At 38.7% G+C, this 12,548-nt stretch overlaps 1 protein-coding gene across 4 annotated transcripts in view; it reads right to left on the bottom strand.

Annotated features, from left to right (window-relative positions):
- Nucleotides 1–4,668: 4,668 nt before the first annotated feature.
- WDR12 (WD repeat domain 12) overlaps nucleotides 4,669–12,548 on the bottom strand; it is a 30,450-nt gene continuing 22,570 nt past the window's right edge. The window contains exons 6-10 of one of the 4 annotated variants that reach the window (XM_036253553.1): nucleotides 8,876–9,016; nucleotides 8,650–8,755; nucleotides 8,352–8,484; nucleotides 6,703–6,775; nucleotides 4,669–4,941 (exon numbers count right to left, since the gene is read on the bottom strand). In XM_036253553.1, the coding sequence (XP_036109446.1) occupies nucleotides 4,864–4,941; nucleotides 6,703–6,775; nucleotides 8,352–8,484; nucleotides 8,650–8,755; nucleotides 8,876–9,016 (531 nt within the window). In that variant the 3' untranslated portion in view covers nucleotides 4,669–4,863. The remainder of the gene's footprint in view (nucleotides 4,942–6,702; nucleotides 6,776–8,351; nucleotides 8,485–8,649; nucleotides 8,756–8,875; nucleotides 9,017–12,548) is intronic. The other 3 variants (XM_036253550.1, XM_036253551.1, XM_036253552.1) reach the window with 3 other exon arrangements.

Below are 12,548 nucleotides of genomic sequence, written 5' to 3'. Positions count from 1 at the left end.
ACAAAAAAGTAATAAAATAGCAATAATTACTTATATATCAATAATTCCTTTGAAATGCTCCAATCAAAAGACACGTGGTTGGAGCATTGGCCTGCAGACCAGAGTCCCGGGTTTGGTTCCCGCTAGGGGCACATACCAAAAAAAAAAAAAAAAAAAATCTGGTGACAATCAAAAGACACACAATGACCGAAGGGAAATGGATGGAAAAATATTTCATGAATATGAAATATAACAAAACAAAATCTGCTATAGCAGTACTTTATTCCAGACAAAAGAGACTTTAAAACAAAGGTTATTAACAAAAAACAAAGAAGGATCCAACAACTCCACCTCTGGGTATCTGAAGAAATCCAAAACACTAAATTGAAGACATATGCATCCATATGTTCACTACAGCACTATTTACAATAGACAAGATGATGAAGCAACCTAAGTTTCCATCAATAGATGAATGAATAAAGAAGTGGTGCATATATAAAATGGACTATGAAAACGAATAAAACCTTGCCATCTGCAACAACATGGATAGACCTAGAGAGTATTGTGCTAAGTGAAATAAATCAGAGAGAGACAAATGCCAGGTGATTTCACTTATATGCGGAATCTAAAAAACAAAATAAACGAACAAGTATAACAGAAATAGACTTAGATACAGAGAACATTTTGATGGCTGGCAGAGGTAAGGGGGGTTGCAGAGATGGGTGAAAGAGGTGAAAAGATTAAGAAGTACAAATTGGTAGTTACAGAATAGTCACAATGATATAAAGTACAGCATAGGGAATGTACTCTAAAATACTGTAATAACTATATGTCAGGTGGGTACTAGATTTATCAGGGTAATCACTTTGTAAATTATGTAAGTGTCTAATCACAGGATTATATACTTGAAACTCATCTAATTTTTTTTGAATAGGTGAAACAATTTATTCTTGTATTATTATTATTATTTAAATCTTTATTGTTGAATGTAGAATGTATTACAGATGTTCCTCATTTTTCCCCCATTGACCCCCCCCCCAGTCCCACCCCCCCTCCTGCCTTTTCCCACACTATTGTCTGTGTCCATTGGTTATGCATATAAGTTCTTTGGTTTATTTCTTCCCACCCCCAACCCCTTTCCCTTTGAGGTTTGTCAGTCTAGCAATGCATTTGTACTTCTTAATCCCTTCACCTTTTTCACCCATTCCCCCAAACCCCCTCCCATCTGGCAACCAACAAAATGTTCTCTGTATCTATGAGAATGTTTCTGTTCTACCTGTTCATTTTGTTTGTCGATACCATTGTCGATAGATATGTATTCGTTGCCATTTTGTTTGTTCATATATTTTATCTTTTTCTTCAAAAAGACCCTTCATCATTTCATATAGCGGTTTGGTGGTCATGAACTCCTTTAACTCTTTCTTGTCTGGGAAAGTCTTTATATGGCCATCGATTCTAATTGACAGCTTTGCAGGATAGAGTTATCTTGGTTGTAGGTTCTTGCTTTTCATCACTCTGAATATTTCTTGCCACTCCCTTCTGGCCTGCAAAGTTTCTTTTGAGAAATCAGCTGACAGCCTTATGGGAACTCTCTTGTAGGTAACTAGCTGCGTTTCTCTTGCTGCTTTTAAGAGTCTCTCTTTGTCTTGAACCTTTTGCATTTTGATGATGATGTGTCTTGGTGTGGACCTCTTGGGGTTCATCTTGTTTGGGACTCTCTGTGCTTCCTGGACTTGTATGTCTGTTTCCTTCACCAAGTTAGGGAAGTTTTCTGCCATTATTGTTTCAAACAGGTTTTCAATTTCTTGTTCTTGCTCTTCTCCTTCTGGCACGCCCAAGATGTGAATGTTGGCACGCTTGAAGTTGTCCCAGAGGCTCCTTACACTATCCTCATTTATTTGGATTCCTTTTTCTTTTTGCTGTTCTGATTGGGCGTTTTTTGCTTCCTTATATTCCAAATCGATGGTTTGCTTCTTGGTCTTACCTACTCTACTATTGAATCTATGTAAATTATTCTTTATTTCAGTTAGTGCCTCCTCCTTCATTTCTGACTGTGCATCCATCATTTCTGACTGGTCCTTTTTTATGCTCTTGAGGCCTGCACTAATTTCACTGAGGTTCTCACTAAGTTCATTAAGCATCCTTATAAGCAGTATTTTGAACTCAGCATCTGTTAGGTTGCTTATCTCCATTTCGCTTAGTTCTTTTCTTGGGATTTTGTTCTGTTCTTTTATTTGGGACCTGTTTCTTTGTCTCCTCATTTTGGCTGCCTCTCTGTGTTTGTTTCTGTGTATTACTTAACCAGCGGTATGGGGCTAGCTGAGACCAGATGCTGCTTGTTTGAAAGAATTTAGGAAAACCTGAAGCAGGATCCAAGACAGGCCAATCCTATGGTGAAGCAACTGGCAACAACTTGGGTGGGCTTGAAAGTTGGGTGGGGCGGGGCCTCAGGGGATCACCAGGGTGGGGCTACCAGTGTGAGCCAGGTTGCTGGAGTCCCAGATATGGCGGCTGTCTAGCTCACCAAAGGAACAAAGGCCTCTGACAACACGTTTGTCCAGGAGAAAGCCCCCTCTCCAGCCCTCGTTCCAGTGCCAAACAGATCAGTTCTTCCCTGTATGTCTCTGGTGCCCCCTGAGCTGCCTCCCCTCCAAGCTTAGAGGGAGTGAGTCTGATAAGTCTGTGCATGGGCACAAGGAGCTGCCTGAGGTTCCAGCTGTGTCAGCTTCCCTGAGCCTCAGTTCCCGCTGGTTTTTCCAGCCAGAAGTTATGGGGACTTCTCTTCCTGGCACTGGAACCCTGAGCAGGGCACCTGGTGTGGGACGGGGACTCCTCAGTCCTCAGGGAGGAGCTTCCTATTGGAGGTATCCTCCTGATTTTTATCCGCCACACTGGGTGTGGGACCAGACCGTTGCGCCTCCACCCCTCCTACAGGTCTGGATGTGGCTGCTGCAATTTCATAGTTGTAGGACTTCCATTCAGCTCGATTTCAGCCGGTTTTGAATGATGGTGGTTCTGTAGTTTAGTTGTAACTTTGATGTGGTTGTGGGAGGACGCGATACTGTGTTTACCTACGCTGCCATCTTGACTGGAAGTCCGAAACTAATATAATATTGTATGTCAATTTCTAATTTAAAAAATTTTTTAATTTTGTTGACAGATGTCTGTTTTTCTCCTTTTGCCACCCTCCACCCAACCCCCTGCTGCACCCTAGGCCTTCTTCATGCTATTTTCTGTGTCCATGGGTTATGCATATATGTTCTTTGGTTAATCTCTTCCTGTTCCTCCCATCCCCAGCCCCCAGATCTATTATTCTGTTCCATGTATCCACATCTGTAGCCATATTTTGTTCTTTGTTTTTTCAATATATTTTTATTTTTTTAGATAGAGAGGAAGGGAGAGGGGGAGATAGAAACATTCATGAGATGCCCTGGCCGGTTTGGCTCAGCAGTTAAGAGTGTCAGCCCACAGGCCAATGAATTGTGGGTTCGATTCCAGTCAAGGGCACGTACCTTGGTTGCGATTCGTCCCTGGCCCTGGTTGAGGTTGGGAGGCAGCTACTCAATGTGTCCCTTTCACGTTGATGTTTCTCTTTCTGTCTCTTCCTCTCTCTCCCTCCCACTCTATCTGAACAAAAATGGAAAAATGTCCTTGGGTGAGGATTAAAAAAAAACAACAAACATCGATGAGAGAAATATCCATAGGCTGCCTCCTGCACGCCCCATACTGGGGGTCCAACCAGTAACCTGGGCATATGCTGACCTGGAATTGAACCTCTCAGTTCATGGGATAACGCTTAATTCACTGAGCCACACTGGCCAGGACTATTTTGTTCTTTAGATTCCACTTATAAGTGAGATCATGTGGTATATATCTCTAATTTAAATTTTTTAATTTTAAGGAAAGATATATTTTGCCCTGGTTGGTGTGGCTCAGTTGGTTAGACGTCAACCTATGCACAGGATTGCGAATTCTATTCCGTCAATGCACATGAGAGGCAACCAATTGGTGTTTCTCTCTCTCATCAATGAAAAACATGTCCTCAGGTGAGGATTAAAAAAAAAAAAAAAGATATATTGCATTAGAGTCTAGTGATGAAATCAAACTGATTTCCCATATATTATTCAGAAGCTGAAGTGCTCTGCTTAAAGAATTCCTATCCAATAAAGATGGAAGTTACATTTGAAGAGGACATTTACTTTTAATTATTTGGTATATGACACATGAATACAGATGAATGCCATACAATTTATAGAATGTATCTAATTCTGAATGAAAGGTATGGTCTAAAGAATCTGTTCTTATCTATATACAAGAATAAGGATTAGAGGGATTCCTGGTTTCTAAAGGATTGCGACATATCTTTAATACAAAGTACTTCGTTTAAAGCATTTCAACAAATTGGTAACATCTACATGTTCTAATGTTCTGGATACCAACAAAGTCTTATTACAGTTAGACATCGCTTATTTTACCAAAAGCAAATTGTATTTCTAATTGTTTCTGTATTAAAATTTACTAGTGTTTTAGATGCTTTTTAAAAACAGCTAACTTTAAAAGTTTCTCCATCAGAAATTTAAAAAAAAACTGGACACATACTGTATTTTTAATAACTGCTTTTATAGCATTTCAAAAGCAAATCTTAATTCAAATCAGTACCTTTAAAAAGAAATAAAAAACTCAGTTTAATTTCAAGAGTTTACATAAGGTAGAGAATGCAAGCCACATTTTACATTTTATAAATGCAGACTATTATATAATAAATACAAAATAAAAAGACAGTAATAACTATTATCAAGGGTGATCTGTACTGATATAATCTGAATATTCTTTATCAATTACATTTATAGAAAGAATCTTTGCAGTCAAATTTATTATTCACTTTCATGCCCCCACATGGGAAGTGGTAGGTGAATATCTGTAGGAATACAATTTATTGTCTGCTCCTCCACTCAGAAGTAACTGCATAAAAGGAGAAAAACAACAACACACAAACAGAAATAAAGACAGTTATTTCATATGATAGTAAATAAATACTGGTGATTCTGATTGCAGAGCAATTATGGATAAGCAGTTAACTTGCATTGAGGGTTAACAGTTAAATGGACTGGTTACATCTATTTTCACTAATATAATACAGTATATGAAAGCTTTAAAAGTGATCATTTGATTTGGTTAAGGTGTAATATGCTACTGTACTTTTTTTTTTTTTTTTTTTATCCTCACCCGAGGATATTTTACAGATAGAGTGGGAGGGAGAGAGAGGAAGGGAGAGAGAGAGAAACATCGACGTGAAGGGACACATCGAGTGGCTGCCACCCGCACGACCAACCAGGGCCGGGGACAAACTGCAACCGAAGTACGTGCCCTTAGCGGGAACCGAACCCGGGACTCTCCGGACCGCAGGCCGACGCTCTAACCGCTGAGCCAAACTGGCCAGGGCGCTACTGTACTTTTTATGACGCATTTGCTAAGACATGTAATAAAAAGTCTGAAAGGTACCCTAGCCGGTGTGGTTCCGTAGTTACAGCATTGGCCTTCGCACCAAAGGGTCATAGGTTTGATTCCCAATCAAGGGCATATACCTGGGATGCATGTTTGATCCCCGGCCCTGGTTGGGGCACACATGCAGGAGGCAACCAATCAATGTTTCTCTCTCTTTCTCCGCCCCTCCTTATCCTCCTTTTCACTCTCTCTAAAAATCAATGGAAAAAATTCTCAGGTAAAAATTTTAAAAAAGTTTGAAGGGTAATACAGTTTTACCCATTTAAGAAAATTAAGTTGCCCTGGCCGGGTTTGCTCAGCAGTGAGAGCGTCGGCCTGAGATCCAGAGAGACCCAGGTTCCGTCCCCGCTAAGGGCACGTACCTCGGTTGCAGTTTATCCCCAACCCTGGTTGGGTTGTGCGGGTGGCAACCACACGATGTGTCCCTTTCACATCGATGTTTCTCTCCCCCCCCCCCCCATCTGAACAAAATATGGAAAAATGTCCTCGGGTGAGGATGAAAAAAGAAAATTAAGTACAGCACATTAATTGTTTGTGGGTAAATGGATGTTACAAATTTTCCAAGTAGCCCTAACCTATATCTAAAAAGAATTCTTAGGCAATAAGAGCTTATGTATATACATAAAAAAATTAAACTGTTAATTCTTGAAACATTTTATTTAGATTAATTACAAAATACTTGATCTAATTAAAGTAGCAAGTTTATGTACTTGAAACATTTCATTAAAATACTCATGAGAACAAAATTGCTTCAAATTTAAAACATTTTACTACTAATATTAAAAGACAAATTCGTTCCTTCTTTGAATGTGATGTGAGATTTTATGAATAATATTAATGGAGCTTTGGCTGGTTTGGCTCATCAGTTAGAGACCAAAAGGTCAAGGGTTTGATTCCTGGTCAAGGGCACATATCTGGGTTGCAGGTTTGATCCCCAGCCCCAGGGTCATGTGGGAGGCAATCAATCAATGTGTCTCTGTCTCACATCCATGCTTCTGTTTCTCCCTCTCTCCCCCCTCTTCTCCCTCCCACACTCTCAAAAAACACCAATGGAAAAATATCCTCTGGTGAGGATTAACAAACAAACAAAAATATTAATGGAAACTTAGAATACAGAATTATAGATACCAGATATACTGAAACTATTCTGCAAATACAAACACCAGATTTATTCTAATGATATATTTTTCTCTTCATCAATTATCTAATAATACTTACCCCTGTGTCTGTCCAGTCCACACTCAGAACTTTGTCTTCATGAGCAGCCAAATCATAGAGAGGAGCCTTACAACTAAAAGATAAAAATGTTGACATGTTATATGCATTTCATAGTATTAAAAGAAACATGAATAATCACCTATACTTTCCTGAAAACTTGAGAGTTCACCATCCTTGCCTCTATAACCACTTAGTATTAAAATTCTGGGTATTTACTTGACCACCTCTCCTGTTTCTCCTATATCATTAACAAATGACTGAGATTTACTATAACAAATACATTCAGGAAAAATGTTGCTTATTTATAAAAGTTTATAATTAGACCCATTTTCACACTTCCGTGACTACTTTACTTTTACCCCCAAATCATGGATTTATATAACCTTTATCCATGTAAATGCTAGTAATCCCCAAATTTATATATTAGCCAAACTTCTCCCGAGTTTGGTATATATAATCAATTGGTTGACAGCTGAATGTCTTATGGGCACTACAAATTTAATCTCTGTATTCAGTTATGAGCCAATCCTGCCAAAGAGCTATCTTCAAAAGACACTTAAAATCCAACCACTTATCTCTAAGGCTGCCCCCATAGTGCAAATCATCATTTTCTGTCTCTTGAATTATATTATCCTCGCTGCTTTCATTCTTGCTCCTCTGCTCAAAAACCTCCAAAGCCTTCCTCATCACGCTTATAATGAAACCCAAATTCCTTACCGTGGCTTACAAGGCCGTGCTCAATAAAACCACTACTTGCCTCATGTACCACCACTCTCCTTGCTTACTCCACTCTTATCAACACTGGCTCTCTTACTATTTTGTCAGTATGCAAAGATTTTCCCCACTTTATCTGCTTTTCCTTCTGCCATGATGTTTGCATTGCTCATACTTTCACATTGTTCAATCCATTACTAGAATAACTACTTTCAAAGAGAGGCCTTCCCCAAATAAGTGTCCCTTTACTCTGCTTTATTTTCTTCATAGCACTTAATTACTATTATCAGAAACCATATGGTAATTGCTATATAAAGTATCCAATTAAAATATATATACCTTCTAGATATTAACAAATCATGTATAAGGTAGTATAAGGATGTTAGAAAGCAGATTTAAAGTAAATAACAAACATGTTTTTGGTTAATGCCTCTCCATCCTATTTGTCAAAATACATAAATAAATTGTGTATGCATTTTATTGGGGGCACTCTGCATACAGTAGTATCATAGTACTAGTCCATGAATTTAAAAATACATCTTCAATATCTGGTTATCTCTAAAAAATATATTTTCATTTAACTTTTTATTAACATATAATTTATAATTTGATCACAGTTCCATTTATTCCAAGACCACTAGCCTTCTTCTTCTATAGTTATATTTATATTAAGTTTCAGGATAATTTTTCTAAACTTTATTTTTCCTATTTTACATAACAAGGTCAGAAAGGTATATTTTATAAATATGTGGATTTCTTCTTTTTTTGGTAAAAAACTATCACATTCTTTCAGATGGCAAAAAACAACGTATTAACCTGAAGAAAATGCCTTTGATCCTGGTTTTTCTTTTTGGTATCAATATTTATCATTTCATTTTCTCTGTGTACAATAGGCAATTGATATATTTCTTTTGTGGACTGTAAGTAGGATTTACCTTCTTGTATCCCACAGCTTGACAATGTTATCTAAAGAACCTGAAATTAGCTGCTGCTCATGGGTAGGAGACCACTTTACTGCTGTGACCCAGCCTGTATGTGAGGTTAGGGACAGCGACACCAAAGAACCATCTGAACAAAGCAAACAAGATCACAATTATTAAATTTTAGTAGTAGTCAGAACAAATCTCAAAAGAAAATATATAGAAAATGATTTTTTTATACACATCTCTAGTGAGAAGAGAAACTGATATTATTTACACACATTTTTCCTCCACTAGTTATTACATGACTCACCTTTAGTTCGGGGATCCCACAGTCTGATATGCCTATCTGTGCTTCCAGATGCTAAACGTTTACAAAGTGGAGAATAGGAGATACAATTAAACACTTTATTCCCTGTCTAAAATAAAAAAAAAGGAAAGGACATTTAACCATGGTAGGCTGAAAGTAATCATCTCTAAAGGCTTATTGCTTAAAAACTCAAAGTTAATCAGAGAACCACTGAATTTATAAGCCTTACCAAAGTTGACTTAAGACTGCCAGACTCAACATCCCACATTCTAATTGTGTGGTCCCAGGATGCACTGCAGATTTCTTCAGCATCTGACCACAGAACTGAGGAAACTGCTTCCTTGTGGCCAGACAGGGTCACTATGGGCGTCTAGAAATGAAAGACACCCAAAAGGGAAAGCATTTTCAGTTCAGAGTGAATGAAACAGTAACTTCTGAAGCCCATATACCAGATATTTTGTCAGGTGCTTTGGCTTTCATATCCTGCCTTATTTCATCTTTATAATAATCCCCCAAGACAAATATTTCTGTTTTAATTTTATAGATGGAGATACTGAAGCTGAGAAAGATAACCTGCCCAAGGTCATACAACTTGTAAGTGGTAGATTTAAATTTGAACCCAAATATCACTCAGGTTTGTAGTCTTTCCACTGTATTCTGATGCTTCCCCATCTGTTTTATGTTTCATTTTGAGGAATATTAACAATAACTTCTTTCAGTTGTCAAATATATGTAGAAGTTAAAAGAAAAACTCTGGGGTTAGATCTAGATTTGAGTCAAGGTGCTGCCATTTTCTACGTGACTCTTCCAAGTTAAATTAATCTAAATCTTATTTATTTCCTTAGCATCTAAACATTAAATAATGTCCATGGTTTATTATTCTAAAATCTCTACTGTCTTTCTCATATTAAAACCCCTAAATTAGGTATAGTACGTGTTATAATTATAAAGGACATGTGAAAGAGGGGAAAAAATCCTGAAATGAGACAATCTACTTTCATAACTTTGTTATAGTTAGCTTCCTTAAATATTATTACCTCATCTGTAATATGAACAACAAAGTTTTTTGGTAAAGATCCAGAGAGTAAATATTTTAACTTATCTAGGCCACATATATATAAGCATCTGTTAAATATTCTTCGTTTTTAAAACCCCTTTAAAATGTAACAGTTATTCTTAGTACAAAAATAGGCCACAGCCAAATTGACTGTTGGGTTATAGTTTGCTAATTCTTGGACCAAATAATCTCTAAGGTCTCTCTTTCCAGCTCTAAAATTTTCCTGAATAAAAGTGAAGGAGGAGTCTGATACAAAAGCCTACCCACAAATTTATTTTTTTTAAATCCTCACCCGAGGACATTTTTCTATATTTTGTTCAGATAGAGTGGGAGGGAGAGAGAGGATGAGAGAGAGAGAGAAACATCGACGTGAAAGGGACACATCGAGTGGCTGCCTCTTACACAACCAACCAGGGCCAGGGACAAAGTACACCTGAGGTATGCGCCCTTAGTGGGAACTGAACCTGAGTCTCTCTGGACTGCAGGCTGACGCTCTAACTGCTGAGCCAAAACCGGCCAGGGCTCAAATTTTTATTGCTGTTTTATTTATGACTCTCAAACTGGAAACAACCCAAATATCCTTCAACTGGTGAGTGATTAAACCAGCTATTGTATATCCACACAAAAGAATACTGCTCAGCTTTTAAAAGCAATAAACCATAATATCCAATAACCCGGGTGTATCTATTTGGTGTGGGGATGAATCTCAAATACATTATGCTATGTAGAAAAAAAAAATAGCCCTGGCCGCTTTGGCTCAGCGGTTAGAGCGTCAGCCTGCGGTCCTGAGAGACCCGGGTTCGGTTCCCCGCTAAGGGCGCGTACCTCGGTTGCAGTTTGTCCCTGGCCCTGGTTGGGTCGTGCGGGTGGCAGCCACTTGATGTGTCCCTTTCACGTTGATGTTTCTCTCTCTCTCTCCCTCCCACTCTATCTGAACAAAAAAGTGGAAAAATGTCCTCGGGTGAGGAAAAAAAAATATACAAAGTCCACATACTGCCTTGGCCAGTTTGGCTTATCAGTTAGAGCATTGGCCTGCGGTCCAGAGAGACCCGGGTTCGGTTCTTGCTAAGGGCACGTACCTCGGTTGCAGTTGTCCCCGGCCCTGGTTAGGTTGTGCGTGTGGCAGCCACCTGATGTGTCCCTTTCACGTCGATGTTTCTCTCTCTCTTCCTCTCTCTCTTTCCCACTCTGTCTGAACAAAAAATGGAAAAATGGCCCTGGCCACTTTGGCTCAGTGGTTGAGTGTTAACCTGTGGACCAGAGAGTCCCAGGTTCGGTTCCCGCTAGGGGAATGTACCACAAAAAAAAAAAAAAAAGGAAAAATGTCCTCGGGTGAGGATAAAAAAAAAAGTCTACATACTGTGTGACTCCATTTATATATTCTGGAAAAATAAAAAGGATAGGAACAGAGAACAATCGGTGGTTGTAGGGGATAGAAGTAGAGGGGAAGGGTTGACTACCAACAGGCAATGTGGGTTTTAGGGAATGACAAACTGTTCTGTATCTTGATTATATAGTAGTTGCATATTTTATGCATTTTTCAAAATTCAATAGCTTTACACGAAAGAGAATAAAATTTCCTGTATGTCAATTTTTTTAAAAGATAGAAATGTCAACTTTGGCACTGTTACTTTAAACAGTAGAATAGTATTGGAGGGTAAAAAAGCAATTTTGAGAGAAAACCTTACTGCATGTTAGTTTATGAAACAAATGACAAATTAATTGGTAGCATTACTCATTATTAATACAAATCAGGTACTAGAAAGAAATCTGGAGAGAATATTTTTGATATCTGTCTTATAATTTTGGTCTTAAAAATCCAACTTTTCTATTTCGAATTGTAGCACAACTTTCACTTCAAATAGCACTTCAAAGGTTTCCAGCATAACCTATGAGAAAGTGAATATATTATTTCTCAAGTAAAATGAACAATGGATACAAGCTTATAACCTAAAAATAAAAGTTATCAGCAAGGCCCTGGCTGGTTTGGCTCAGTGGTGGAGCGTCGGCCCTCAGACCAAAGAGTTGCAGGTTCGATTCCGGCCAAGGTCATGTACCTCGGTTGCGGTTTGTCCTCAGCCCTGGTTGGGGTTGTGCGGGGGGCAACCAGTCGATGTGTCCCTCTCACGTTGATGTTTCTTTCTCTCTCTCCCTCCCACTCTATTAAAATAAATAAATGTTATCAGCAAGGCACTGAGTTGGAGAGCGTACTTATATCCGACAAAGACTTTGAAGTCAGAATACATAAAGAACGCTTACAAATCAAGAAGATGGGCAACACTTTTTTAAAAACATGGGCTAAAAACATAAACAGGCACTTCACAATAATTATTATTATTTTTTGGTACGTGCCCCTAGCAGAATCAAACCTGGGACTCTCTGGTCCGCAGGCCAACGCTCCAACCGCTGAGCCAAACTGGCCAGAGCGGCACTTCACAATTAGATATCAAAAAGCTGAGACTTAAATTCCACCACATACCACCAGGAATGAACAAAATGATATACTTTTTAACAGTAAGTAAATATAAACATGTAGTAAAATAAAATCAGTTATGGTATTAAAAAACTGACCAGCCCTGGCCAGTTTGGCTCAGCGGTTGGAGCGACAGCCTGCGGACTAAAGAGTCCCGGGTTCAGTTCCCGCTAGGGGCACGTACCAACACACACACACACACACACACACACACACACACACACACTGACCAGTGCTGGTAAGGATGTGGAATAATTCTGACTCTCATACACTGGTCAAAGGACTTATCAGACTCACAGGGAAGAACTGAGCTGTTTGGCATTGGAGCGAGGGCTGGAGAGGGGGCTTTCTCCCCGACAAACCAGAGGCCTT

The sequence above is a fragment of the Molossus molossus genome, unplaced genomic scaffold, assembly GCF_014108415.1.
Source record: "Molossus molossus isolate mMolMol1 unplaced genomic scaffold, mMolMol1.p scaffold_m16_p_11, whole genome shotgun sequence".
Classification (NCBI taxonomy): domain Eukaryota; kingdom Metazoa; phylum Chordata; class Mammalia; order Chiroptera; family Molossidae; genus Molossus; species Molossus molossus.
This window is presented reverse-complemented; position numbering and strand designations above follow the sequence as displayed.